Genomic DNA, 24,752 nt, shown 5'->3' with positions numbered 1-24,752 from the left:
TTTAATTTAAGTCAATAATTAATTACAGAATCATGTATTACAAGTTGATCCCTGTGATTAAAAGCAAGAAAAAAATTAAGAAAATTACAATAGTCAACTGCACTGCAATTTTCTTATATTTTATTTATTTAGACCTTATGATGAAAATTGGATTCTCTGAAACAACCCATTCTATTATTTTGTCATAGAATCCCAGTCGTGACTCCACCAAACATTGCTGTAGTCTGAAGGGCATCATACCATCACTGAAAAATAGTGATATCTAAAGGCGACTGAAGGAGAGGGATGAGGTCAGCGACTCATAATTTAAACTCTTATTTTCTCAGTGGTAGCATGATGTCATATGGTGGACATATGCCTACCGCAAACCCCAGCAGTATTTAACCATTACCTAATTTCATATGAGCTATGACTCAGCCATAATATATATACGTCCCCTCGTTATTCAACAAAGCGCTCAATAAAACCTTTTACCGCCCTACAATTTATAGAAAATCTCCCAGAGTTATCAACCCCAGTCTACACTGCATCAGACCCAATGGAACTAGATTTACTAACCGATTATTTAGAAAATACCTTCAGATCCACTTTAGAAAACGTGGCCCCACTTAAAATAAAAAGAATAAGGCAGAAAAAGCCCCGTGGTACAACGATAAAACCCGGACCTTAAAACAAACAGCTCGGAAATTAGAGCGGAAATGGCGTCAAACCAAGCTGGAAGTGTTCCACTCTGCCTGGAAGGACGGCCTTATAGAGTATAGAAATGACCTCACTGAAGCTCGCTCAGCATATCTGGCCTCGCTGATCGAGAATAATAAGTATAATCCTAGAGTTCTGTTTAATGTGATTTCCCAAATCACACAAAATCAGGCAGGTAATGAACCATGAATTCCAGCAACTCTTACCACTGAAGTTTTTATGGACTTCTTTAATAATAAAATTGAAAATATTAGACAACAAATTCAACCCACAGTATCAAATCCAGCTTGGCTGTCATCTGACTTGGCTAATATAGAACAAAACACAGCTGTAGAAAAGAGCCTGGAAACCTTTCACCCCCTCCCACAGCTGGAGCTAGAGAAGATTATCTCTTCTGCAAATTACACAACCTGCACACTCGATGCAGTTCCATCAAAATTACTCAAAGAAGTCCTGCCAGTTATTATGAACCCCATTTCAACTATAGTAAACTCGTCCCTTAGTCTGGGCCATGTTCCCAAAGCTTTTAAACTAGCAGTTATCAAACCCCTGATCAAGAAACCAAATCTTGATGTCGCCGTTTTGTCTAATTACAGGCCTGTTTCTAACTCACCGTTTATATCTAAGATCTTAGAAAAAGCTGTGGCCCAACAACTTAGTTCATATCTACGCAAGAACCATATATATATGAAAAATTCCAATCTGGATTCAGGCCACACCACAGCAATGAGAGGCTCTAGTTAAGATAACTAGATAATGATCTTCTTGCCTCTGATCAAGGCTACATATCTCTGTTAGTGCTACTTGACCTCAGCACAGCTTTCGATACAATAGACCACAATATTCTCTTAGAAAGGTTAGAAAACATGGTTGGAGTCACAGGGACGGCCCTATCATGGTTCAGATCTTACCTATCAGAACGTTATCAGTTTGTTAGGGTAAACAATTTATCTTCCAATTATTCAAAAGTGAGATTTGGAGTTCCGCAGGGCTCTATATTAGGACCATTATTATTTACTCTATACATGTTACCGTTAGGCACAGTTATAAGTAACCATGGCGTAAACTTTCATTGCTATGCAGACGATACTCAACTGTACATGTCAGCCAAGCCTGATGACCAATACAGGTTAAAAAAAATGGAGGACTGTGTAAAAGACGTGAAAGGCTGGATGTCACGTAACTTCCTTCTATTAAACAGTAACAAAACAGAGGTTCTCCTTCTGGGTCCAAAATTACCAAGAAGTAAATCACCAGATTTAATCTTAAATCTCGCCGACTTTCCAGTGACACCTGGATCAGCAGCAAAAAATCTTGGTGTTATAATAGATTCAGATTTATCATTCGATCAACACACAGGCGGCATCACTAGGACAGCTTTTCTACATCTTCACAACATCGCCAAGATCAGAAATGCCCTGTCCCTGCATGATGCAGAAACACTAGTACATGCCGTTATTACTTCTAGGCTAGACTACTGTAACGCGCTACTGTCAGGATGTACGAGCAGGAATTTAAACAAACTCCAACTAGTCCAAAACGCCGCAGCCAGGGTCCTCACTAAAACTAGAACATCTGATCATATCAGTCCAGCGCTATCATCACTTCATTGGCTGCCTATTAAGTTCCTTATTGATTATAAAATCCTTTTATTGACGTATAAAGCCCTACATGGTCTTGCTCCCGAGTACCTACAAGACCTTGTTTCTCATTATGAGCCATCCCGACCACTCAGATCCCAGAGTGCTTGCTTATTAATAGTTCCCAGAATTCCTAATGCTGCAGCTGGGGGAAGAGCTTTTTCTTATAAAGCCCCCAAACTCTGGAATGTTCTTCCAGAAACTGTTCGGGACTCAGACATAGTCTCGATCTTTAAGACTAGGCTGAAAACTCACTTGTTCAGTTTAGCTTTTGGTAGCTAATGTTCCCCCCTAGATAAAGGCAGCAGATCCAGGGGTCCATGGACACAGGGAATTATAGTAAACTGAGACACTGATGCTGTCGTCCCGCTGCTCGCACGCGGTCACTCAGGTCTGTGGACGGTGGAGCGGAGGGATGCCAGACTGTCTCAGAGTGCTGCCGTGTCTGTGTGTCCTTCTGGTTCTCTCCTGTTAGTTAAGCTGTCATAGTCAGATCTGCCGGAGTCGTTAGCCACACTCTGGAAATGTTTACATTCCCTGTTTATGTACAAACGGATAGAATAAAACTAATTCCCTCTCCCTGCTTTCTTTCCGAGTATACGACTGTCCACATGTCCGGCCGGACACTGAAGGACGACTGGCTGCCGAGCCCTCCTGCTACCCACTTCAGACCAGCTGCCCACGCCCAGCTACCACCACCTGACTTAGACTACCTGCCCACCCTACACTGATGTTCTCATAGACTCCTTTTACATTCCTGTTAAAACTTTGTCTTTTCTGGAATTCTGTAAAGCTGTTTTTTGACAACATCTGTTGTAAAAAGCGCTACAAATAAATTTGTTTTGATTTGGAAAGTGAAGCAGAAGCTGAAAAATGAGGAACTTACATTTAAATAGGTCAAAAATCAATGGTCACTAAACCATGAGAACTTAATATTATAACTGAATCTTGACCACAAATAGAGGTACACAGGTACAGATTCATGAGGATTCAGGATATCAGCTGTTTAAGGGTTTACAAGACTGTAGTGTCCCCAGTGTGATCACTAGAAGGCATTCAATGCTATATATTGATCTTTTATATTAGTGGATTGTACTATGGATTGTTGAATATCAGTCACCTGCTTTGACTCATCATGGATCTGACTTTTTAAATCTCTGTTTAAAGTCTGATTTGAGCTCATTCTTTCTTTAAAGGCAAGTTAACTGCTCAGTCCTGTGATTCTATTCAGTCTGTTTATAATTTATAGCAGTGTTTATCAATCCCAAGGTTCTCAGTGTACACTAACCTCAGCCGTAACTGATCCAGCTCATCTATTGATTACTGTCTCAGTCAGCTCTGCTGAAAGTGAAGCTGCTTGAGCAAAACTATCAAACACTCCACTAAAGTCTGTAAAACATTTTCTTTTGTCCAAATTGCAAAATGGCCAGCAAATCTGTTTCCAATTAAATGAATTCCTGACACTATTCTGATGTGTACATGTTTATAATCTCCACATTAAGCACACAATCAGTAGTTATAGAAAAGATTTTTGGTTTTAAAACAATCCTGAGAAACATTATAAACATTTCTTACCTTAATTTGTTGATTTCCAATTTGAGGATTCCATTCTCTTGTCTTAGTGTAAAAAAAACATAAATAACTGAACCACAGAAAAAGTAATATGTAATACATTTTTGTTCCTGAATTTTCTTACCTTAATTCTTCAATTTCTTTGTGATTCTTTTTCTCAAATCTAAGTGAAAATAGAAATGTTCAAGTCAATTCAAGTCAAGAGGCTTTTATTGTCATTCCCTCTATATACGAGTACACAGTGGAGTGAAATTCCGTTCCTCCAGGAACATCTTGGTGCAACATGGAACAAAAAGTACAAAGTGTGAACGTGCAGACATTGTGTGCAAACTAAAAATTAAGCTAGAAACAATAAATACGATAAATTACAGACATTAGACCCAGTAAACAGACAGGACCATAAACAGACAGGACAGTGCAGCACCGACACAGCGCTCACTCTGGACATGAGGTCATGGAATAAGGTGCAGAGATATGCTGCTGTATCCTGCTGTGATCTGAGAGTCACGCAGTCAGACGACAGACAGAAACACAGCAGCTACTGAGGCAGAAAAAACAGAGTAAACAGTGTAAACACAGAGTAGCAGCAATGATCCAGATAGTGCAGGTAGAGCATCAAAAGAGCTGTGTGTGTGTGTGTGGAGTGTGTGTGTGTGTGTGTGTGTGTGTGGAGTGTGTGTGTGTGTGGGGGGGGGGGGGGGGTGGGGGGTTAGGGGTCAGTTCAGTCCTTGTGAGTTTAAGAACCTGATTGCTTGAGGAATAAGGCTGTTGCAGAGTCTGGCAGTGGTGGCACGGGTGCTCCGGTACCTTCTGCCAGACGGCAGCAGTGAGTAAAGTCCGTGTGAGGGATGGACGGGGTCGTCCACAGTGCTGGTGGCTTCACATGTGATACAATGTGTGGTGTAGATGTCCATGATGGAGAGGAGAGAGACCCCAATGAACTTCTCAGCTGTCCTCACTATACGCTGTAGGGTCTTGCGATCTGAGGCGGTGCAATTCCCAAACCAGGCGATGATGCAGCTGCTCAGGATGCTCTTCACAGTCCCCCTGTAGCACATGGTGAGGATGGGAGGGGGGAGATGAGCCTTCTTCAGTCTCCGCAGGAAGTAGAGGCGCTGCTGGACTCTCTTGGCTATGGAGTTGGTGTTGAGGGACCAGGTGAGGTTCTCTGTGATGTGGACACTGAGGAACTTGGTGCTCCTGATGATGTCCACAGCAGAGCCAGTGATCTTCAGTGGGGGTGGTCACCTCGCACTCTTGTCAACAACCATCTCCTTAGCTTTGTCCACATTCAGAGACAGCTTGTTGGTTTTGCACCAGTCCGTTAGCCGCTGCACCTCCTATCTGTGCGCTGACTCGTCGTTCTCGCTGATCAGACCCACCACAGTCATGTTATCAGCGAACTTGATGATGTGGTTTAAGCTGCACTTTGCAGTGCAGTCGTGAGTCAGCAGAGTGAACAGCAGTGGACTGAGCACACAGCCCTGAGGGGCACTGGTGCTCAGTGTGGTGGTGCTGGAGATGGTATTTCCTGGGATCACACCTGGGATCAGCTGATCGTGCTGCAGCCGGTCGGCATGGCGACCAGGACAACGAACATCCCCCAAGAGCTTTGGAGACGGACGCACAGGGGTTGCAGAGGGGGAATTAAACAGCACACGGGGAAAGCGTCTCCCCTCCGTCATCATGGGCAACGTGAGGTCGCTGGCGAATAAGATGGACAAGCTGACAGCATTAGCCAGGAGTCAGAGGGAGTACCGGGAGTGTAGTCTAATGTGCTTTTTGGAGACATGGCTACACCAGGACATCCCGGATGACCATGTTTCCATCGATGGCTTCCAGACTGTTCGGGCCGACCGGGGCTGCACCGAGAGCGGTAAGCACAAAGGAGGTGGTGTCGCTGTGCTAGTTAATAACCGCTGGTGTAACCCTGGTCACATTACCATCAAGGAACGTACCTGTTGCCCGGACATTGAGCTGTTGGCTGTCGGACTCAGGCCATATTATTTACCACGCGAGTATTCGCATGCCATCATCGTGACTGTCTACATTTCCCCCTCTGCCAACCCGACGTCGGCAAGTGACGTCATTTATTCAACAACAACACGTCTCCAAACGCAACACCCGAGTGCCTTTATCGCCATATCAGGTGACTTTAACCATGTCGTTATAGCCAGGGCACTACCACACTATACTCAGTATGTGGACTGTCCCACCAGAGAGGAAAGAACACTGGACCTGCTGTATGCTAATGTTAAGGACGCATACAGCTGCTCCCCCCTTCCCCCTCTGGGTAGGTCAGACCACAACTTGGTTCACCTCAGCTCCTGTTATGTGCCGCTGGTGAAGAGTCAGCCTGTGACCAAGCAGACCGTGAGTGGATGGTCTGGGGAGACTTACGAGGCACTACAGGATTGCTTTGAGGCTACTGATTGGTCTGCACTCTGTGAGCTGCACGGCGAGGACATCGACAGGCTCACAGAGTGTATCACGGACTACATTAACTTCTGTTTGGACTCCACTGTCCCAGCCAGGACTGTTAAATGTTACCCAAACAACAAGCCGTGGGTAACAAAGGACATTAAGGCACTCCTCAACAAGAAGAAGAGGGCCTTCAGAGCGGGAGACAGGGTGGAGGTGAGAACGATCCAGAGGGAACTGAGGACAGCTATCAAGGAGGCGAAGGACAAATATAGGAGGAAGCTGGAGTGGAAACTCCAGCAGAACAACATGAGGGAGGTCTGGAATGGAATGAGGACCATCACCAGCTTCAGGTCCAGCAACAACAGAGGAGTAGAGGTCAGTGTGGACGGGGCCAACAAGCTAAATCTGTTCTTTAACAGATTTGACACGGCAGGCTCTGTCCTCCCCAGCCTGACTCCTCTGCTGCCAGTCCTCAGCAGACCATACCACTCATCCCCCCTCCCCCTCCTGATAGCCTGCCCCCCTCTTGTGACAGCCCATCTCACACCTCCATCCCTCCCCCACCCACCACCTCTACAGTGTGTCTCACTGCTGACCAGGTGAGAAGACAACTGAAGAGACTCCACACAAACAAGCCTGCAGGCCCTGATGGGGTTCCACCCAAGGTGCTCAAAGCCTGTGCCACCCAACTTTGTGGAGTACTTCAACATGTCTTCAACTTGAGCCTGAGTCTCCAGAGGGTCCCCATGATGTGGAAGACATCCTGCATTGTTCCTGTTCCAAAGACGCCACGACCCAGTGACGCCAAGGACTACAGGCCAGTGGCACTGACGTCTTATGTCATGAAGACCATGGAGAGGCTCGTCTTGGATCAGCTCCGACCCATAGTCCAGCCTTTTCTAGATCCCCTCCAGTTTGCCTATCAGCCCCGCCTGGGAGTTGAAGACGCCATCATCTACCTGCTCAACCGAGGTTATGCTCACCTGGATAAACCAGCCAGCTCTGTGAGGGTCATGTTTTTTGACTTCTCCAGCGCATTTAACACCGTCTGGCCCACTCTTCTGGGTGATAAGCTCACAGTGATGCAGGTAGATGCCCCCCTGTGGCCTGGATTGTTGACTACCTGACTGGCAGACCACAGTACGTACGCCTGCAGCACTGTGTGTCGGACAGAGTGGTCAGCAACACTGGAGTCCCACAAGGTACTGTCCTCTCTCCCTTCCTCTTCACCCTCTACACCACAGACTTCAGCTACTGCACAGAGACTTGCCACCTTCAGAACTGGACTGGGCTGAGAACACTGATGCCCTCTACAGGAAGGGCTAAAGTCGTCTCTATTTTCTGAGGTGCCTGAGGTCCTTCAACATCTGCCGGACTATGCTCAGGATCTTCTATGAGTCTGTGGTGGCGAGTGCTATCCTCTATGCTGTTGCATGCTGGGAAAGCAGGCTGGGGGTGGCAGATGCCAACAGACTCAACAAATTGATCCGCAAGGCCGGCGATGTTGTGGGTGTGGAGCTGGACTCGCTGAAGGCAGTGTCAGAGAGGAGGACGCTGTCTAAACTGCGGGCCATTATGAACAATGGCTCCCACCCACTCTACGACACGGTGATGAGACACAAGAGCTCATTCAGCTCAAGACTCACTCTACCACTCATTTCCCACTATAATGTCAATCTTCAAAACCTTCTAAATGCTCCACTCAAACACAGATCTGTTTCATTTGCTCGCTCAGCTCCATGGTTTACTTCTAACCTGCCAAAGGACGCCAACTGGAACGTCTGTTTAGAAAAACTGGACTTACAATACATAGAGAAATGTATGACAACCATATTTTATATCATAAGGACTGTATTGTCTCAGCAAAATCTGCATATTATTCTGGTTTAGTTAGCTCTAATGAAGGTTACTCCAAGTCTCTGTTTTCTCTGTTTGCCAGTTTAACTAAGCCTCCTGACCCATTTCCCTCTCACATGCACTCTCCTGATTTTTGCAATTCTCTCCTGTCTTTCTTTTCTGATAAAATCTCTAATATCCACCAACAACTTAGCTCTGTAAGAGCTCTCTATACTGAAGTTGATTCCCTGTTCTCCTCGTTGTCCGTCTGTCATTCCTTTTCAACTTTTCACTCTTCCATCTTTATCTGATGTAATAAATATTATTCATAAATTGAACTCATCCACCTGCCAGCTTGACCCTCTTCCCACAAAGTTGGTTAAAGCTTGTCTACCTACCTTGGCTCCTCTCATTACCACTATCATTTGCTCTTCCCTTAATAATGGAACTGTTCCGTTATCTTTGAAAACAGCTTCCGTCACTCCAATTCTAAAAAAGCCTGGATTAGATCCTAACAACTTCGATAATCTTCGCCCAATATCTAATCTTCCTTTTCTTGCAAAAATTCTGAAGAAAGTCGTTGCTTCCCAGCTCCACTCATACCTCAGTACACATAATCTCTATGAACAATTCCAATCTGGTTTCCGCCCCCACCACAGTACTGAAACAGCTTTGTTAAGGATCACCAATGACCTTTTGATGGCAGCTGATTCTGGTTTTCTCACTATTCTCATCCTCCTGGATCTCAGCACAGCATTTGATACTATTTCTCATGATATCCTTCTGAACAGATTAGCATCCATTGGTATTAGTCAAACTCCGCTTGCATGGTTTAGTTCATATCTTTCTGGCCGCACTCAGTTTCTTCAGTTTAAATCTCATTCCTCTAGTTTGTTTCCTGTTGCTGCTGGTGTGCCCCAGGGTTCCGTACTAGGGCCCCTTTTATTTATTATTTATTTGCTCCCCCTTGGCTACATATATCGCAAATATCATATCAATTTTCATTGTTATGCTGATGACACCCAGCTCTACATTTCCTCTAAACCTACTTCATCTCTACCACCTTCCTCCATTTTGGACTGTCTGATGGAAATTCAGTCATGGTTTTCCTTTAATTTTCTTAAACTCAATAGTAAGAAAACAGAAGTTTTACTTGTTGGCACTCCTTCCACTTTAACCAAATCTCCGAATTTTCCCATTATTATTGATAATTCTCATGTATATCCTTCCCCTCAGGTAAAGAGTCTGGGTGTCATACTTGATAGTACGCTTTCTTTTTCATCTCATATTAATTCTATCACCCGTTCTGCCTACTTTCACTTGCGTAACATTAACCGACTTCGTCCCTTTCTTACTCCTCATGCTCCTGCTGTCCTTGTCCATAGTCTTATCACATCCAAGTTAGATTACTGCAACTCTCTTCTGTTTGGTCTCCCAAATAAGACTCTCCATAAACTGAAACTTCTCCAGAACTCTGCTGCCCGGGTCATTACTCGTACTCCACCCAGAAAACACATCACCCCGGTTCTGCAACAGCTTCCCTCAGATCCTCATCCTCCACTCATCTTTTTGTTCCTTCTGCCCGCCTTGTTACTATGGGCAACAGAGCCTTTAGTCGCTGTGCCCCTCAGCTATGGAATTCCCTCCCCCCAGTTATTAGGAATGCAGACTCTCTTCTCTCTTTTAAATCTCTATTGAAAACATACCTGTTTAAGCAAGCATATTCTCTTTAAACTGGTTTGTTGTTTTACTGTGACCCTTTTAGTGTTGTTTTATTTGACATATTCAAATGATTGTTGATTCACATTTATTATTATTGTTGCTTTTTCCTGTTTTGTAAGGTGACCTTGGGTTTTTGAAAGGCGCCATGAAATAAAATGTATTATTATTATTATTATTATTATTATTATTACTGAAATACACCACAGAGCGCCACAGGAGGTCATTCTTACCTGTGGCCATCAAACTCTATAACTCTTCCCTCAGTGTATGATTCACAAACTCAATACGAAACTGTTCATATGTGCAATAATAACAATTGTGTGTGCAAAAACTCAGAGGGACACTAACTTAATTTAAATAATTTAAATAATTGTAATTGCTTTATACTTGATGATTCACATTACTATCACAATCACCACCACCTTACTATATTCTTAAGTACTTAAATCTGGTGTACATACTGTAAATTCTCTATATTGTCTTAAATTGTTAGTAAAGTGCTTATTTTTACATAAATGGCTGCAACTATAACAACTGCAATTTCCCCCTGGGATCAATAAAGGAATCTGAATCTATCCTGACTAACTGAGGTCTCTCAGATAGGAAATCCAGGATCCAGTTACAGAGGGAGGCGTTCAGGCACAGCAGGCTCAGTTTTCAGTTTGTGAAGCTATTTACGGAATAATGTAACATTATTGTGTTGAATGAATGCAGCAATTTAAATTAATCTCACATCAGAGTTTACCTGTGAACAAGGATCTATCATAGGATTGTGATAATTACTTACACAGAACCACAAGTGATAGCTTTAATAGAGGACCATTTATTTATAAGGCATATAAGCACTAAATGATAGGTTATGAAAAGTATAAAGGCACTAAATATTAGATTAGCAATGAATTATGCAGTGAAAACTGGAGGTATTCAATTCACAGAACAAACATACTATAGTTAGCTGAGCCTCGAAATGAGCAATTTTGTGAAATTTGAGCAGCATGCAGAATGCTGATGCTTGGCTGGTGGAGTCAGGATGCAGCCATAACTGAAGGCTGCTGAAGCAGACTCTTTAGGTGGATTTCAGTCAGCACTGGTGGATTTGCATTCCTGATTCTTAAACTATGCTCGCAGAGTTCATGTTGACCTAATGTGGCCAAACAGACCTTCAAAGTGAATTGATGAAACTAGATGTGCTATTCAACATGTAAACACAGTCTGTCAGTTCACAACACAACACAACACAACACAAGATTACAGAGTGAATGAGAACAAAACAGACTGAACAAAAACATGACAAAATTTAAGATCTGAACTTAAAGTGCAAAACAAACAGAGAGAGGGCTTCTTCTTCTTTTATGTCTTGATTACATGGTCATTGTCTCTCCCTCTCTCTCCGTCTGACCCAAGCTCTCTCCAGTTTCCAATTATAAAGTGGAACTCTGAAAGCTGGGGTGGGGAAAACATAGAGCTGAGGTCGGGAAAAGGTTTTCATGCTCAATTTCTAATGAATATGCAATTTATTTTCTACTGGCTGCTCAAGTTTCATTACACAATAAGTTTAGATGTATTAAATGTGATTAACATTTGAGTAAAAGAACATAAGAAGTCTGCAGTTTCATATATAAAAACAGTACGGATTCAATAGTCACCATGACACTAACTATTGAGCTTACAGATGACTATATCTAAAAGTATTCTAATTTCACTCCATGATTACATAAAGCTGCTTGGAATATCTGACCATTTTACTGAATAAAAGAAATGTGCCTACTAAGACAAATTTGAAATGGATTTTTATACTTTTGGGGAGGTTATGTTTGTTATGTGGCTTTATGACCTTCCCTCTAGTACTCTGTGTTTGTGTTGCTTGGTTATGGCCTAGGCCAAAGATCATACCGATAACGTATCTCATGAACCTTTGAATCTTGGTTCACCAAATTTGGAAGAGGTTAGATGCTGGTGGGACGATAAATGATGTCAAGTTTGGTGGCCCTTTGAACTTTCTTCAACTCACTCATTTTGTGTTCTGCTCATAACTACGCCTAAGCCACAAATACATCACTGTACACAATGTTTTTGACCTTTTGATCCTACAGTCACCAAATTTTGATATGGTTAGCTTACTGTTGGAATGATCATGAGTATAGTCAGAGTAAAGTTATGTGGCTCTACGACCTTCCACCCTTTGCTGCACCTCATATGACATGTCTTGCAGGGTCACAGCCTAGGTTAATTTTTTCTTTTTTAACAGGAGACTTTTTAGTGGAGAAAAGTACCAAAGCATGCTGGGAGTACCAAAGCATCTTTGGGTCATATTTCCATAAACGTATGGCATAGTGTCACCAAATTCATGTGTTGCATCCTCTTGGACTTACAAGATGCTGTTTTGGTGACTCTTCAACCATACCCAGTCTCTCCAGTTCTCCCAATGTAAGTCTTATCCACCCATTGTTTTCTATAAGGCCCCACATTGGCAAAGGTTTTAAGGGTCATATTTCCATGAAACCTGACCTGGAGTCAACAAATTTTAACAGAGTCAGTGTCCCAGTGACCTGGCAAAACTTGTCGAGTTTGCTGCTTATGTGCCTCACCTAACCACACCCCTTTGCCAGTCCCTCTGAATGGTTCTGTTTAGGGCAAGATTAAGTGAGGGTATGGTTAGATAAAGTCATGTTGCACAAGCATCAAATTTGGATTTGGTTAGCATCCCAGTGAGATAGAAAACTGACTTGAGTATGGTGCTTGTGTGATGTTGCTTTCCCTACCCTCCAGTCTCTCTGTTATGTTTAGGAGAGTGTGTGGCTAGGTAAGCCATTATCACAGAAGCACAAAACTCAACATGCCTTTTCCATCTTACTGGGATGTTAAACATATCAGAAGTTGGAGACGCTAGGCCAAAATGTCTTGCTCAAAGACATTTGCTCAAAGGCCACTAAGCTGAGGGCTGAGGCCTTGGACTGAGGCCTAAGATAAAAAGGCCTCATCAGCTACCTTAAAGCAGCATAGGCACATACCACCACCAAACCTGACAGGCTCGCCGAGACAAAGACCACATCCAAGATTGGTGATCCTAGGATCAAAGGTCAAGGAGATATGGTCTCTGAATTGTTAGGTTTAGATTAAGGTAAGGGAAGGTATGGCAAGCTAAGGGACCAAGGGTTGTTGTCTCTTTGTCTGAGCCTGTCAAGTTTGGTGGCAGTACACTCTTGTGCTGCCTTACCGGAGCAAGTGAGGCCATGATACGTGTCTTCTCAGACCTGTTTATGACTGTGGTACATTTGATAAACCAGTGTGCAGGTGGGTGGCTGGGCCTTGCCTACTTCACAAATGGCAGGGCAAATGTTCAGTGGCAGACCTGTAATGAGCCAAGGTTATTCTCCCCAGGCATCCGGAACATTTCTTACAAAAAACGCATTCAAAGGGGAGATGCCAAAAAACCCAACAAACTGATAAAGAAGCCTGGCTCTGTCTTGGGCTGCCCACTGGATGGTTTTCAGGTGGTGTTAGAAAGGAAGTCACTTAATAAACTCACTGCTGTCCTGGACAATTACACCTCCTCCATGACCTACTGGTCAGACAGTGGTGCATCTTCAACAACAGACTCATTCAGCTCTACTGTAGTGAGGGATGGTACAGGAGAACATTTGTACCAACAGCGATCTAACTGTATGACTCCTTGTCACTGTACTGGGACATTATTGTATAATGAGCCACTGACAGGACCGGATCACTGGGTACCAGCTGGACATTATGTCTCTCTACTCATATTCCACTTTGTTTATACATTCAAACATATTACATACTGCACATTATTGTTTATACAACCATGCATATGGCACAACTGTTAACATATGTTATTGTTTACAGTGCAACACTGCAATGTCACCTACATTTATGTGATTTTACTTATGTTTGTACTATACACTACATTGTTATGGATGTTTCAATATATTTTATTACATTTCTTCTATTTTTGCATCTGCATCTGTCTATTCATAGATATCCCTTGAGGAAGATTCTATTCTCTTTTGGGCCCTGAGCCATTCATAGAAGAGAAGAATTGGGGATAGAATGCTGCTGGGATTCACCTGGCATTTTACCATAAGCTGTAATAGGATTTTTCTTTGTAGGGACAGATGGGGACAGATAAAATAACAGTTAAGATCTGCCACACCTTGCTGCTAATGACATTGGCCATGCTGGAAATACGCAGTGCCTATAACCTCATTCACCTGGACAATAAAGACACCTATGTCAGAATGCTTTTCATAGACTTCTGTTCAGCGTTCAACACCATCATTCCTCAGCAGCTGATGGGAAAACTGAGCCTGCTGGGCCTGAACACTTGCCTCTGTAACTGGATCCTGGATTTCCTATCTGAGAGACCTCAGTCAGTCACGATAGGAAATAACATCTCCAGCACCACCACACTGAGCACCGGTGCCCCTCAGGGCTGTGTGCTCAGTCTGCTGCTGTTCAGAGAGGAGGTGCAGCGGCTAATGGACTGGTGGGGAGCCAACAACCTGTCCCTGAATGTAGACAAAAGCAAGGAGATGGGATATGGGATAGGATAATGTCAGAAGAGTGTGAGGTGTCCACCCACCACTGAACATCACTGGTTCTGCTGTGGAAATCATCAGCAGCACCAAGTTCCTCGGTGTCCACATCACAGAGAACATCACTTTGTGAGGTTCAAGGTGTTCACCTTGAGAGCTCAGCAGCACCTCTATTTCCTGTGAAGACTAAAGAAGGCTCATCTCCTCCCTCCCATCCTCACCATGTTCTACAGGGGGACTGTGGAGAGCATCTTGAGCATCTGGTTTGGGAATAGCACGGTCTCTGATCACAAGACCCTACAGTGTATAGTGAGGACAGCTGAGAAGAAGTCTCTCTCCCCTCAATCATGGACATCTACACCACACACTTCATCTGCAAAGCCACTAGCACTGTAGACGACCCCATCCAACCCTCACACAGACTTTTCTGCTTTTCTACTGCTGCTGTCTGGCAGAAGGTACCGGAGCATCCATGCCACCACTGCCAGACTCTGCAACAGCTTTGATCTGCAAGCAATCAGGTTTTTTCAAACTCACAAGGACTGAACTGAAAACTTCTTCACAGACATATTCTACACTTAAGCACAAACGCCTCTTTTTGATGCTCTACTTGCTCTGCTATCTGGAACTTGCTGCTACCACTGTGTTTACACATTGTTTACTCAAGTACTGTGTATATCCCAACTGCTCTGCTGATGTATGTTATCTGACTGCATATAGTCATGTATCACAGAATGTTAAATACATATCTTTGCACCTTATTCCACCACGTCATACTCAGGCCTCTGTTTACTGTGTCTAATGTCTGCTTAATTTATTGTATCTATTGTATTGTTTCTAGTTTACTTTCTTTTGCACACTTACATCTGCACTTTGTACTGAATGACTCCAGGAATATTACCAACTGGTTTTGCCTTTGCACGTCTATAAAGCAGGTATGAGTCTGTTAAGCAGTTATTACCTCTCAGTGGTGGTGTAGTCATACTGATGTGCCATGCTGAGACAAAGAAGGAAACAACTGGTTAGTGAGTGAAATGATTTTAATATTGAAGATAATCAGTTTAGAGACACATTTAAACAGAGGTGGACGAAGTACACAAATCATGTACTTGAGTTAAAGTAGAGATACCCAAGGTAAAATATTACTCCAGTAAAAGTAGATTTCCTTACTCTAGACGTATAAAGTAAAAGTACTAAAAGAGTAATTCTGGCTCTGATGTCCTGTTAACATTTTTATAACCAGACTGGCTTCATGAACTCATTTCAGGTGAAAGTCCTCCAGTGTCTCTCTTGGTAAACCAGTCTTTTAATAGAACGTCATTAATTAGTGACGCTGACGTCTATTAAAATGATCAGAAGCACAAAACACTGAAGGTAAAAGTTTCCATCAGGGAGAACTGAGTGGCTCTGAAATCACTTTTTACACACAAGCAAAGTTTCAGTTTCAGATTTATTTACAACTTAGTTCCAAGTTTAATTTGAATAAAAACTGGCTTTAAACTCAGGATCACAGATGAGCTCCTTTACTATGTTGATCTGTAGGCGTCTGTTCATAAACATAAACCAGCCCAAACTCATTTACTATAAAATGAAATGGTGTTTGTAGAAATTCAGAAAAAAGCCGCGTCAGTCTCGACTGCATATGTGGACATATTTCTATATTGAGCTCTATTTACACAAAGTTAGGTTAGTTCATCATTTATGTTGAACAGACTCTCCCAAAGTTTTACGCTGCTGTGCTGACATTGAACCGCGTGCTGCACTGGGTCGGTATGACCAACAGGTCAAAACCAGCTCTAAACAAAGTGACCGCTGGGCCCTGATTGGTGCTCTGGCTTTGCGCTTCTTTCGTTTTGACACAGAAACCAAAAGGAACGACAGATTTCTCAAAATGTAGGAGGAAAAGGTCGGATATTAGACTCTGAAATGTAGTGGAGTGAAAGGAAAAAGCTGCCCAGTAAGAGAAACTTAAGTAAAGTACAGATACATGAAAAAACTACTTAAGTACAGTAACAAATTATATTTACTTAGTTACTGTCCACCACTGCATTTAAATGCTCATAGCCAGAGAAACACCACAGTGTGCACACAATCTAAAAATAGTCTGAAAAAACTGCTGCTGCATAGACAAAATATCACTGATTTCCCAAACTGCTTATAATTACTGTAATATTATATTCTACAAACAGCAAATAAAACAGAAATATTTTTAATTGGATGAAATGATGTGCATCATTGATATGCATCATTTTACATTTTCTCATTAACCTGTTAATAAGAAAGGTTGTATATTTTCATGTTTTTATATAAATATCTAATAAATGAATGTAAAAGAGAACAGTAAATTTAAAACCTTACCTGAGGAGAGTTTCAAGCTGAAAAGGCAAGGACTGGAAAGTTGAGTGAAGGAATGAAGATGCTTCTGGTCCTTTTGTACCCAGGGAACGCCCAGTTTGGCTGTGGGCTGGACTGAGAGAAGTGAAAGTAAACTCTGCTCTTATAATAGTGAGCTTGTTTCTTTTTCCCCACTGACTGCTCTCAATCCTGACAGGAGCGTTTCTCTGCTGTTAGAGAAATGGAAGTTTATATCGCTATTGATTTTGGCACAGCATTTACTGGTTACTGCTTCAAGTTTTCAGAATCAAAACAGGTTCGGCAGCCTAAATGGGGTGAAGAGTACGGTCTGAACACTCCAAAAACACCTACCTGCATTTTGTTTGATGAAGATGAAAATTTTCTAAAGTTTGGCTATGACGCCGTCATAACGTACACCAGACAAACACGGAAAAATGAAGCAAAGGAGCTTTTCCTCTTCGACAACTTCAAAATGGAGCTTTTTGGCAAGGTAGGGTTTATTTAGAAAAGTAATGTTTTTGTCATATTTATAACTAAATGAGCAGGAGCTGATCCACACAGTTTATATGTTCATTTCTCAGGTGTTGCACAGAGACTCAATGATGACTGCCAAAAACAGGAAAAAAATGAGAGCTATGAAAGTGTTCTCTGAGAGCCTGAAATTCATGAAAGTTCACGCCCTGGATATGATTGGAAAGCAAACATCAGGAGTAAAGTACTCTGCCTCTGATGCTACATGGGTTTTGACGGTTCCAGCCATCTGGAGTGCAGCAGCTAAACAGTTCATGAGAGAAGCAGCTACAGAGGTGATGTGATGATATACTGTAATACTTTATATTAACATTACTGGGATTTTGGCTATAGTATCCAGTACTATTCCAGATTATGAAGAATAATTTGTGAAACGTTTATGTTTAGGCTGGTTTGGTGACAGAATCTGAGCCTGAAAGACTGATTGTAGCTCTGGAACCAGAAGCAGCATCTGTGTGGTGTAAACAGCTCCCAAAGGAAGGTTTTATGGAAGGAGATCTTACAGAAGCAGAGACAATAGAACAAGTTCCAGGAACACAGTACATGGTGGTGGACTGTGGAGGTCTGTAGATTCCAAATTGTTTCATATTTTTTTAGTTTTTACTACACAACAAACCTAGATTTAATTTGTTGTAATGAATCTGCTAAACGTGCATTCATTCTCTCTCAGTTATTCATTCAGCCTAATGAAAAACTGTAGAACAGACTCGATTTATATCACAATACTTACACTGGCCTTCTTTGGATAAGACTGGACATCCCTTAACTAAATGAACTAAAGTATTCTTCATGCTCTTTCTTATAGCAAAGTTTTGTAGGTTGCACTGTGTCCAATGTCAGTCTTATTACTATGAGGTAGTTTTGCCTCTTGCCTTTGCCTTCAGGTTTGACTCTTGGTTTTTGCCCTTTTAGGTGGAACCATTGACATCACAGTGCATGAGGTGGTGGAAGGGGGTCGTCTAAAGGAGCTGCACAGGGTATCAGGAAATAACATGGGTGGCCAGACAGTGGACAAGAACTTCAAAGCATTCATCAGAGAGATCTTCTCTGAAAATGTGTTTGATGAGTTTGAGGAAAATCATCCCAGTGAGCTTCAGCGGTTGTTGTATGATTTTTCCATCTGTAAACGATATGATGGAGAGGTGCTGGTGCAGTGTCCATATAGTTTACAACAGATAGCCAGTAAAGTAGATGACATAGAAGCCTACTTTAGCAGAGACAACGATGTTGACTGGGAAAGTGGACAAATACTGCTGTCAGGGGCAAAGCTGAAAGATCTGCATGAGGATAGTGTTAGGGGCATAGAAAGCCTGATGAAAGAAATATTGAAAAAGCCCACACTGAACATCAGATACATCTTCTTAGTTGGAGGCTTTGCCCTGAGTCCTTACGTGAACAGGTTTGTCAAGGAGAAGTTTGGGTCTAAGTGTCAGGTGCTCTGCCCTGTGGATGCTCAAATGGCCGTTGTGAACGGAGCTGTTATGTTTGGCATGATGCCAAATGTGGTGGAATCACGGATCAGTGTTTTCACTTATGGGATCGCAGTCGTGCACTTTTTTGATAAGATCAAACACAAGGGCAAGAGCAAATATGTCAGTAAAGATGGAGTTCATTACTGTGATGTTTGCTTCCACTGCCTAGTGAAGAAGGATGAGTCTGTTCCTTTTGATGAAGCTGAACAGTACATATTTAATGCACTTGAGATAGAACAAAACGAAATGCTCTTCAGTTTTTACTGCACTGAGAAGGAAACCGCTGAGTTTGTAGATGAGGAGGGAATGATGAAGATTGGATCTTTAGCAGTGTCAATGCCAAAGATCTCACAGGGCAGGAATCATTCAGTAATCCTTGAAATCAAATTTGGTTTCACTGAGATGCAGGCAACCGCCACGGATGTTGATTCTGGTGAGACCACTTCAGTCAAAATGGACTTCATGTCCAAGTAATTAATTTGATCCACAAATATGAAGCATTTGTTTTACAATTTGTAATATTAATGTATATCAAATTATTTCCAGAAATTGAAACATAGCATGAGAAAATTTCCATGAAATTACTTGAATAACTAGCAATTTCCATGAGAAAAAAACTCCAGGGGGGACCCATCCTCCTCTGGTCAAACTACCTACAAATGATTATACTACTAATATTAATAGCAGTAATATTGGTATTAGGAATAACTAGGAGTCTATGAGAACATCAATGTAGGGTGGGCAGCTAGTCCAGGGCAGGTGGTGGTAGCTGGGCGTGGGCAGCTGGTCTGAAGTGGGTAGCAGGAGAGCTCAGCAGTCAGTCGTCCTTCAGTGTCCAGCCAGACATATGGGTGATTGTATACTCAGAAAGAAAGCAGGGAGAGGGAATTAGTTTTATTCTGTCTGTTTGTACATAAACAGGGAATGTAAACATTTCCAGAGTGTGGCTAACGACTCCGGCAGATCTGACTATGACAGCTTAACTAACAGGAGAGAACCAGAAGGACACACAGACACGGCAGCACTCTGAGACAGTCTGGCATCCACCGTCCACAAACCTGAGTGACCGCGTGCGAGCAGCGGGGCGACAGCACCAGCGTCTCAGTTTACTATAATTCCCTGTGTCCATGGACCCCTGGATCTGCTGCCTTTATCTAAGGGGGAACATTAGCTACCAAAAGCTAAACTGAACAAGTGAGTTTTCAGCCTAGTCTTAAAGATCGAGACTGTGTCTGAGTCCCGAACAGTTTCTGGAAGATCATTCCAGAGTTTGGGGGCTTTATCAGAAAAAGCTCTTCCCCCAGATGAAACCTTCTGAATTCTGGGGACTATTAATAAGCTAGCACTCTGTGATCTGAGTGGTCGTGATGGCTCATAATGAGAAACAAGGTCTTGCAGGTACTCAGGAGCGAGACCATGTAGGGCTTTATACGTCAATAAAATGATTTTATAATCAATAAGGAACTTAATAGGCAGCCAATGAAGTGATGATAGCGCTGGACTGATATGATCAGATGTTCTAGTTTTAGTGAGGACCCAGGCTGTGGCGTTTTGGACTAGTTGGAGTTTGTTTAAATTCCTGCTCGTACATCCTGACAGTAGCGCATTACAGTAGTCTAGCCTAGAAGTAATAAAAGCATGTACTAGTGTTTCTGCATCACGCAGGGACAGGGCATTTCTGATCTTGGCGATGTTGTGAAGATGTAGAAAAGCTGTCCTAGTGATGCCGCCTGTGTGTTGATCGAATGATAAATCTGAATCTATTATAACGCCAAGATTTGTTGCTGCTGATCCAGGTGTGGCTGGAAAGTCGGCGAGATTTAAGATTAAATCTGCTAATTTACTTCTTGCTAATTTTGGACCCAGAAGGAGAACCTCTGTTTTGTTACTGTTTAATAGGAGGAAGTTACGTGACATCCAGCCTTTCACGTCTTTTACACTTTTTTTTTCATGTCCTCTATTTTCTTTAATCTGTATTTGTCATCAGGCTTAGCTGATATGTACAGTTGAGTATCGTCTGCATAACAATGAAAGTTTACGCCATGGTTACTTATGACTGTGCCTAACGGTAACATGTATAGTGTAAATAGTAATGGTCCTAATATAGAGCCCTGCGGAACTCCAAATCTCACTTTTGAATAAGTGGAAGATAAATTGTTTACACTGACAAACTGATAACGTTCTGACAGGTAAGATCTGAACCATGATAGGGCCGTCCCTGTGATTCCAACCATGTTTTCTAACCTTTCTAGGAGAATGTTGTGGTCTACTGTATCGAAAGCCATGCTAAGGTCAAGTAGCACTAAGTAATACAGTTTGTTTTAAGGTCCGGGTTTTATCGTTGTACCACGGGGCTTTTTCTGCCTTATTCTTTTTATTTTAAGTGGGGCCACATTTTCTAAAGTGGATCTGAAGGTATTTTCTAAATAATCGGTTAGTAAATCTAGTTCCATTGGGTCTGATGCAGTGGAGACTGGGGTTGATAACTCTGGGAGATTTTCTATAAATTGTAGGGCGGTAGAAGGTTTTATTGAGCACTTTGTTGAATAACGAGGGGACGTATATATATATATATATATATATATATATATATTATGGCTAAGACGTAGCTCATATGAAACTAGGTAATGGTCGGAGATCGCTGTGGTTTTCGGTAGGATATTAAGCTTGTCTATGTTAAGACCTAGTGTCAAAACTAAATCTAACGTATGACTACAGTCGTGTGTAGGCCCTGTTACATTGATTGGGTAAAACCAAGTCTAGGATTGAGGTAAATGCCTTTTTAATGGGTCGTCTACCTTCTCAAAGTGAATATTAAAATCTCCTACAATTATTACTTTATCGTTACACACAGCCAGGTTTGCAGCAAAGTCACTAAATTCTTTTATAAATTCAGAGTCGCCCCCTGGTGGCCTGTAAATGTTAAATAATGAAAACGCCTTCTTTTTTGTGACCAGATTTGTAACGTGAATAGAAAGGACCTCAAAGGAAGTAAAAGTGTCGCATTGTTTAATCACTTCTCTAATATTAGCCTTAGTTACCTCAGACTGCCGCAGACGGACATCATTGGCCCCTACATGAATGACTATCCTCGAATATCTCTTATCAGCTAAGAGTGTAAGGTTGCCACTAATGTCCGGCACTCTGGCTCCCAATAAAGATCTATCTGTAACCGCTGCCACCCCTAAAGGAGTAACTAACTTCACGTGTCGAACAATCGAGTCTCCTATGACCAGAGTGGTTTTAACACGCTTCACAGTGGGTGCTTCACTGAGCGGGGAAGCCTGTTTGACACGCGAATCGGAGGAGCGTGGTGTTCCGGTGGGCTAGCTTTGGCCTCAGATTTAGCATTAGCCTTAGCTCTCCGGCTAGACCACTGAGTCGTCACCCATTCACCCCGCTGTGAGGGCTCTAACGCCAGAGTCAAGGGGGTGCTAACTTTTCCTAAGGCACCCAGAGCTGCTAACACTGAATCTTGCTATCTATCCCTTAATAAACCCTGGATGCACCTCTAGCTGGTCCACCTTCTCCACCAGAGAGCTAACTAGCTGGCACTTAGCACAAACAGCCACTGTCATTATCACTAGAGGTGGAAAGGGGATTAAACTAAACAGGCCACAATCTGAACAGGCAAAACAAGCAGCAGAAACCTTGATATTGCAAGTGCTTAGCGCTTTTGGTTGATTTAGGTACTTACATCAGAAACGTTGCCACAGTGATGTGTTCTCAGTTGCTTGCAGTGACACGCTCATTAGAAGTCAAACTAGTACTTGAAGAATAGTGCCCTTGGCTGGAGTGTTCTACTGTATGTCCCAAATCAATTCCGTGAACGCTTGTTCACAAAGACACATTCTTCACAAGTTTGGTCTGAATTTTGTGAATATTTAGGTATAAATGTCAATTTGACCTCTGGATACCATTAACAATCGATCAAGATACCTTATTTAGCTCACTCCTTTCCAGTTTGTATTAGGATATCAGGCCCCACAAGTAAATTGGACTGTTACTCCCTCTGGCATCCCAGCAGAGGATGGCTGGATAAGATGCAGTGAGGAGGAACACACATTGTAATAAAGAGGCATGACAAGGAGCAGGCTGACAAGTGCTGATAGTTAAAAGAATCAATGATGGGAATTACAGACTCAATTTGCCTGCCCAGTTCCATATCTCACCCTTATTTCATGTTTCCTTCTTGAAGCTAATGGTCCCTGAGGCCTTGGATGAGGCATTGCCAGATGGAGAGCCACCCAAGATTTGATTTTATTTGATTTGATTTGAAGCCACTGGAGATAGAGGGCACTCTGGTCTCATTCCTTGACCACCATTTGATTTGATCCATCATTACTTGCCTGTTTTAGTTTAGTATATAAGCTTTAGTTTAGGTTGTTATGAAGTATTGTCTCACTATGAGTATATTGAGTGTTCTCTACTAGCCTTTTTATCGATTCCCGTGTATGACCTGTTAATCAATCAATTTAATCTTCTGGATCATCTTATTGTTATTAAAGATCTTAATTGGTGTCTTGTCTGTGAGCATCTGTTTCTGTCTGCCATCGTTAGATGGCTTCACTAAGACATCCTTCAGTAGACACATAAATGCAATTTTGATTTATGAGAAAGCCTTTATGATTGATTGAAAATAATTAAATATGATATTCAATATTGTAAACACATGGCTTCTTAGGCCTGCCTTTTGAGGTAGTATCATATACTCATAAGGTACATATAAGGAGCTGAGTATTAAGTGACATGTGAACATAAACAACTAAAATATGAATAGCCGACCAGTTTGCACTCTTTCAAACTTCAATAACCCTAATAAGTCATTTAACTTGTGTAATGGAAATTAAGGTGATTCATAATCAGTGTATATATGTGACTGTATACGTTCTCTGTCTTGCTATGAGGAGCTTAGTACCAGCCAGTATTCTTCCACTGTAACCTCTGCGAACTCTTGCAAAATATGCAAGCTTGTTATTTTCTACCCTGACAAAGCTTAACAGGGAGACCTTGGGCTGATGGCACCCAACAACTTCTCCATTGTGTGCAGAACTGTGATAAGACCTTGGGCAGAGAACAGAATGTATTAGAACTTGATAGCTCCTTCCTACTGTTTGTGTAGATGAGACCGGCTCCAACCAGTGTGGGAGGGGTACTCACCTGACTCTGAATGGTGTATATGTGACATGTTTTTCTTGGCAAGGCAGAACGAGCTTCTGACTCGCTCCAATAAACTTGCTATTCACTTTTGATCCAGACCCAGAGACTTTCATTATTACTTGTCACCCAGAGATTTCCACCACACTTGTGATGTGTATCTTGTGTAAGTAATACATGGATTAGTTTCTTTTTCTCTTTGAGAGTGAAACTATGTATCAAAGAAATTATAGTGACAGGTTTTACAACAATGAAACTGAACTTGTCTGTCTACTTTCCTTTGAAAAAGAACATTTAAGTAACACCATGACTGTAATGTATTTTATTACACATTCATGTAAAAAGTCCTTTTCTGCATAATTTATGTGCCAAATTTAGGCTTCAGGTACATTAAAAAAACACTTTGTAATTTAAATATATTCAAAAATTTTAAACAAACAAATAAACAAACTATAAAACAGTCTAGGATTACTACAGCCTAGCATTATTGTGTTTAATTTCAGCAGATGAAATCAGTTTGCTTTGTCTGACCCTATAATTTATGTTTATTTTAAAACAATAATGTTTAGAGAATAATCAGAGAGAATGTTGTCAGCTTCACATGGATGCAAACAGATTTTTTCAGGCTACAGTCTGGTTCAGAAATAATTTTGTGGGGCTATAGTCTAGTTCAGGCAAAATTTTAATCAGAGCTACATTTGGGTGAACTTGGAATTTTGTGGGTTTACCTTAGCATTCAGACCGAATTTTCTCAGTTACAGCTGGAAACAGATCAAATATTTTTGTATCAG

At 42.0% G+C, this 24,752-nt stretch overlaps 2 protein-coding genes across 2 annotated transcripts in view; one reads left to right on the top strand and one right to left on the bottom strand.

Annotated features, from left to right (window-relative positions):
* LOC108444152 overlaps window positions 1-16,831 on the bottom strand; it is a 62,108-nt gene extending 45,277 nt beyond the window's left edge. Inside the window, exons 1-4 of the mRNA XM_017725146.2 lie at window positions 16,805-16,831; window positions 15,408-15,443; window positions 4,036-4,074; window positions 3,915-3,956 (exon numbers count right to left, since the gene is read on the bottom strand). Coding sequence (XP_017580635.2) covers window positions 3,915-3,956; window positions 4,036-4,074; window positions 15,408-15,442 — 116 coding nt within the window. The 5' untranslated portion in view covers window position 15,443; window positions 16,805-16,831. The remainder of the gene's footprint in view (window positions 1-3,914; window positions 3,957-4,035; window positions 4,075-15,407; window positions 15,444-16,804) is intronic.
* A 164-nt stretch (window positions 16,832-16,995) lies between these two features.
* On the top strand, window positions 16,996-19,452 carry LOC108444151 (heat shock 70 kDa protein 12A-like). The gene is made up of 4 exons (XM_037539655.1): window positions 16,996-17,291; window positions 17,383-17,607; window positions 17,720-17,894; window positions 18,245-19,452. The coding sequence occupies exons 1-4, from the start codon at window positions 17,022-17,024 to the stop codon at window positions 19,276-19,278; spliced, it is 1,704 nt and encodes a 567-aa protein (XP_037395552.1). The 5' UTR covers window positions 16,996-17,021; the 3' UTR covers window positions 19,279-19,452.
* Window positions 19,453-24,752: the final 5,300 nt, after the last annotated feature.

This window comes from Pygocentrus nattereri, chromosome 6 (genome assembly GCF_015220715.1).
Source record: "Pygocentrus nattereri isolate fPygNat1 chromosome 6, fPygNat1.pri, whole genome shotgun sequence".
In the NCBI taxonomy this organism is placed as follows: Eukaryota; Metazoa; Chordata; class Actinopteri; order Characiformes; family Serrasalmidae; genus Pygocentrus; species Pygocentrus nattereri.
This window is presented reverse-complemented; position numbering and strand designations above follow the sequence as displayed.

Excerpts from the sequence above, each read along its gene's own strand:
- LOC108444151 (XM_037539655.1), top strand. The coding sequence starts at position 17,022 with ATGGAAGTTTATATCGCTATTGATTTTGGCACAGCATTTACTGGTTAC. Across the intron at positions 17,608-17,719 it reads TGAGAGAAGCAGCTACAGAG|GCTGGTTTGGTGACAGAATC; the intron begins GTGATGTGATGA and ends GTTTATGTTTAG. Across the intron at positions 17,895-18,244 it reads CATGGTGGTGGACTGTGGAG|GTGGAACCATTGACATCACA; the intron begins GTCTGTAGATTC and ends TTGCCCTTTTAG.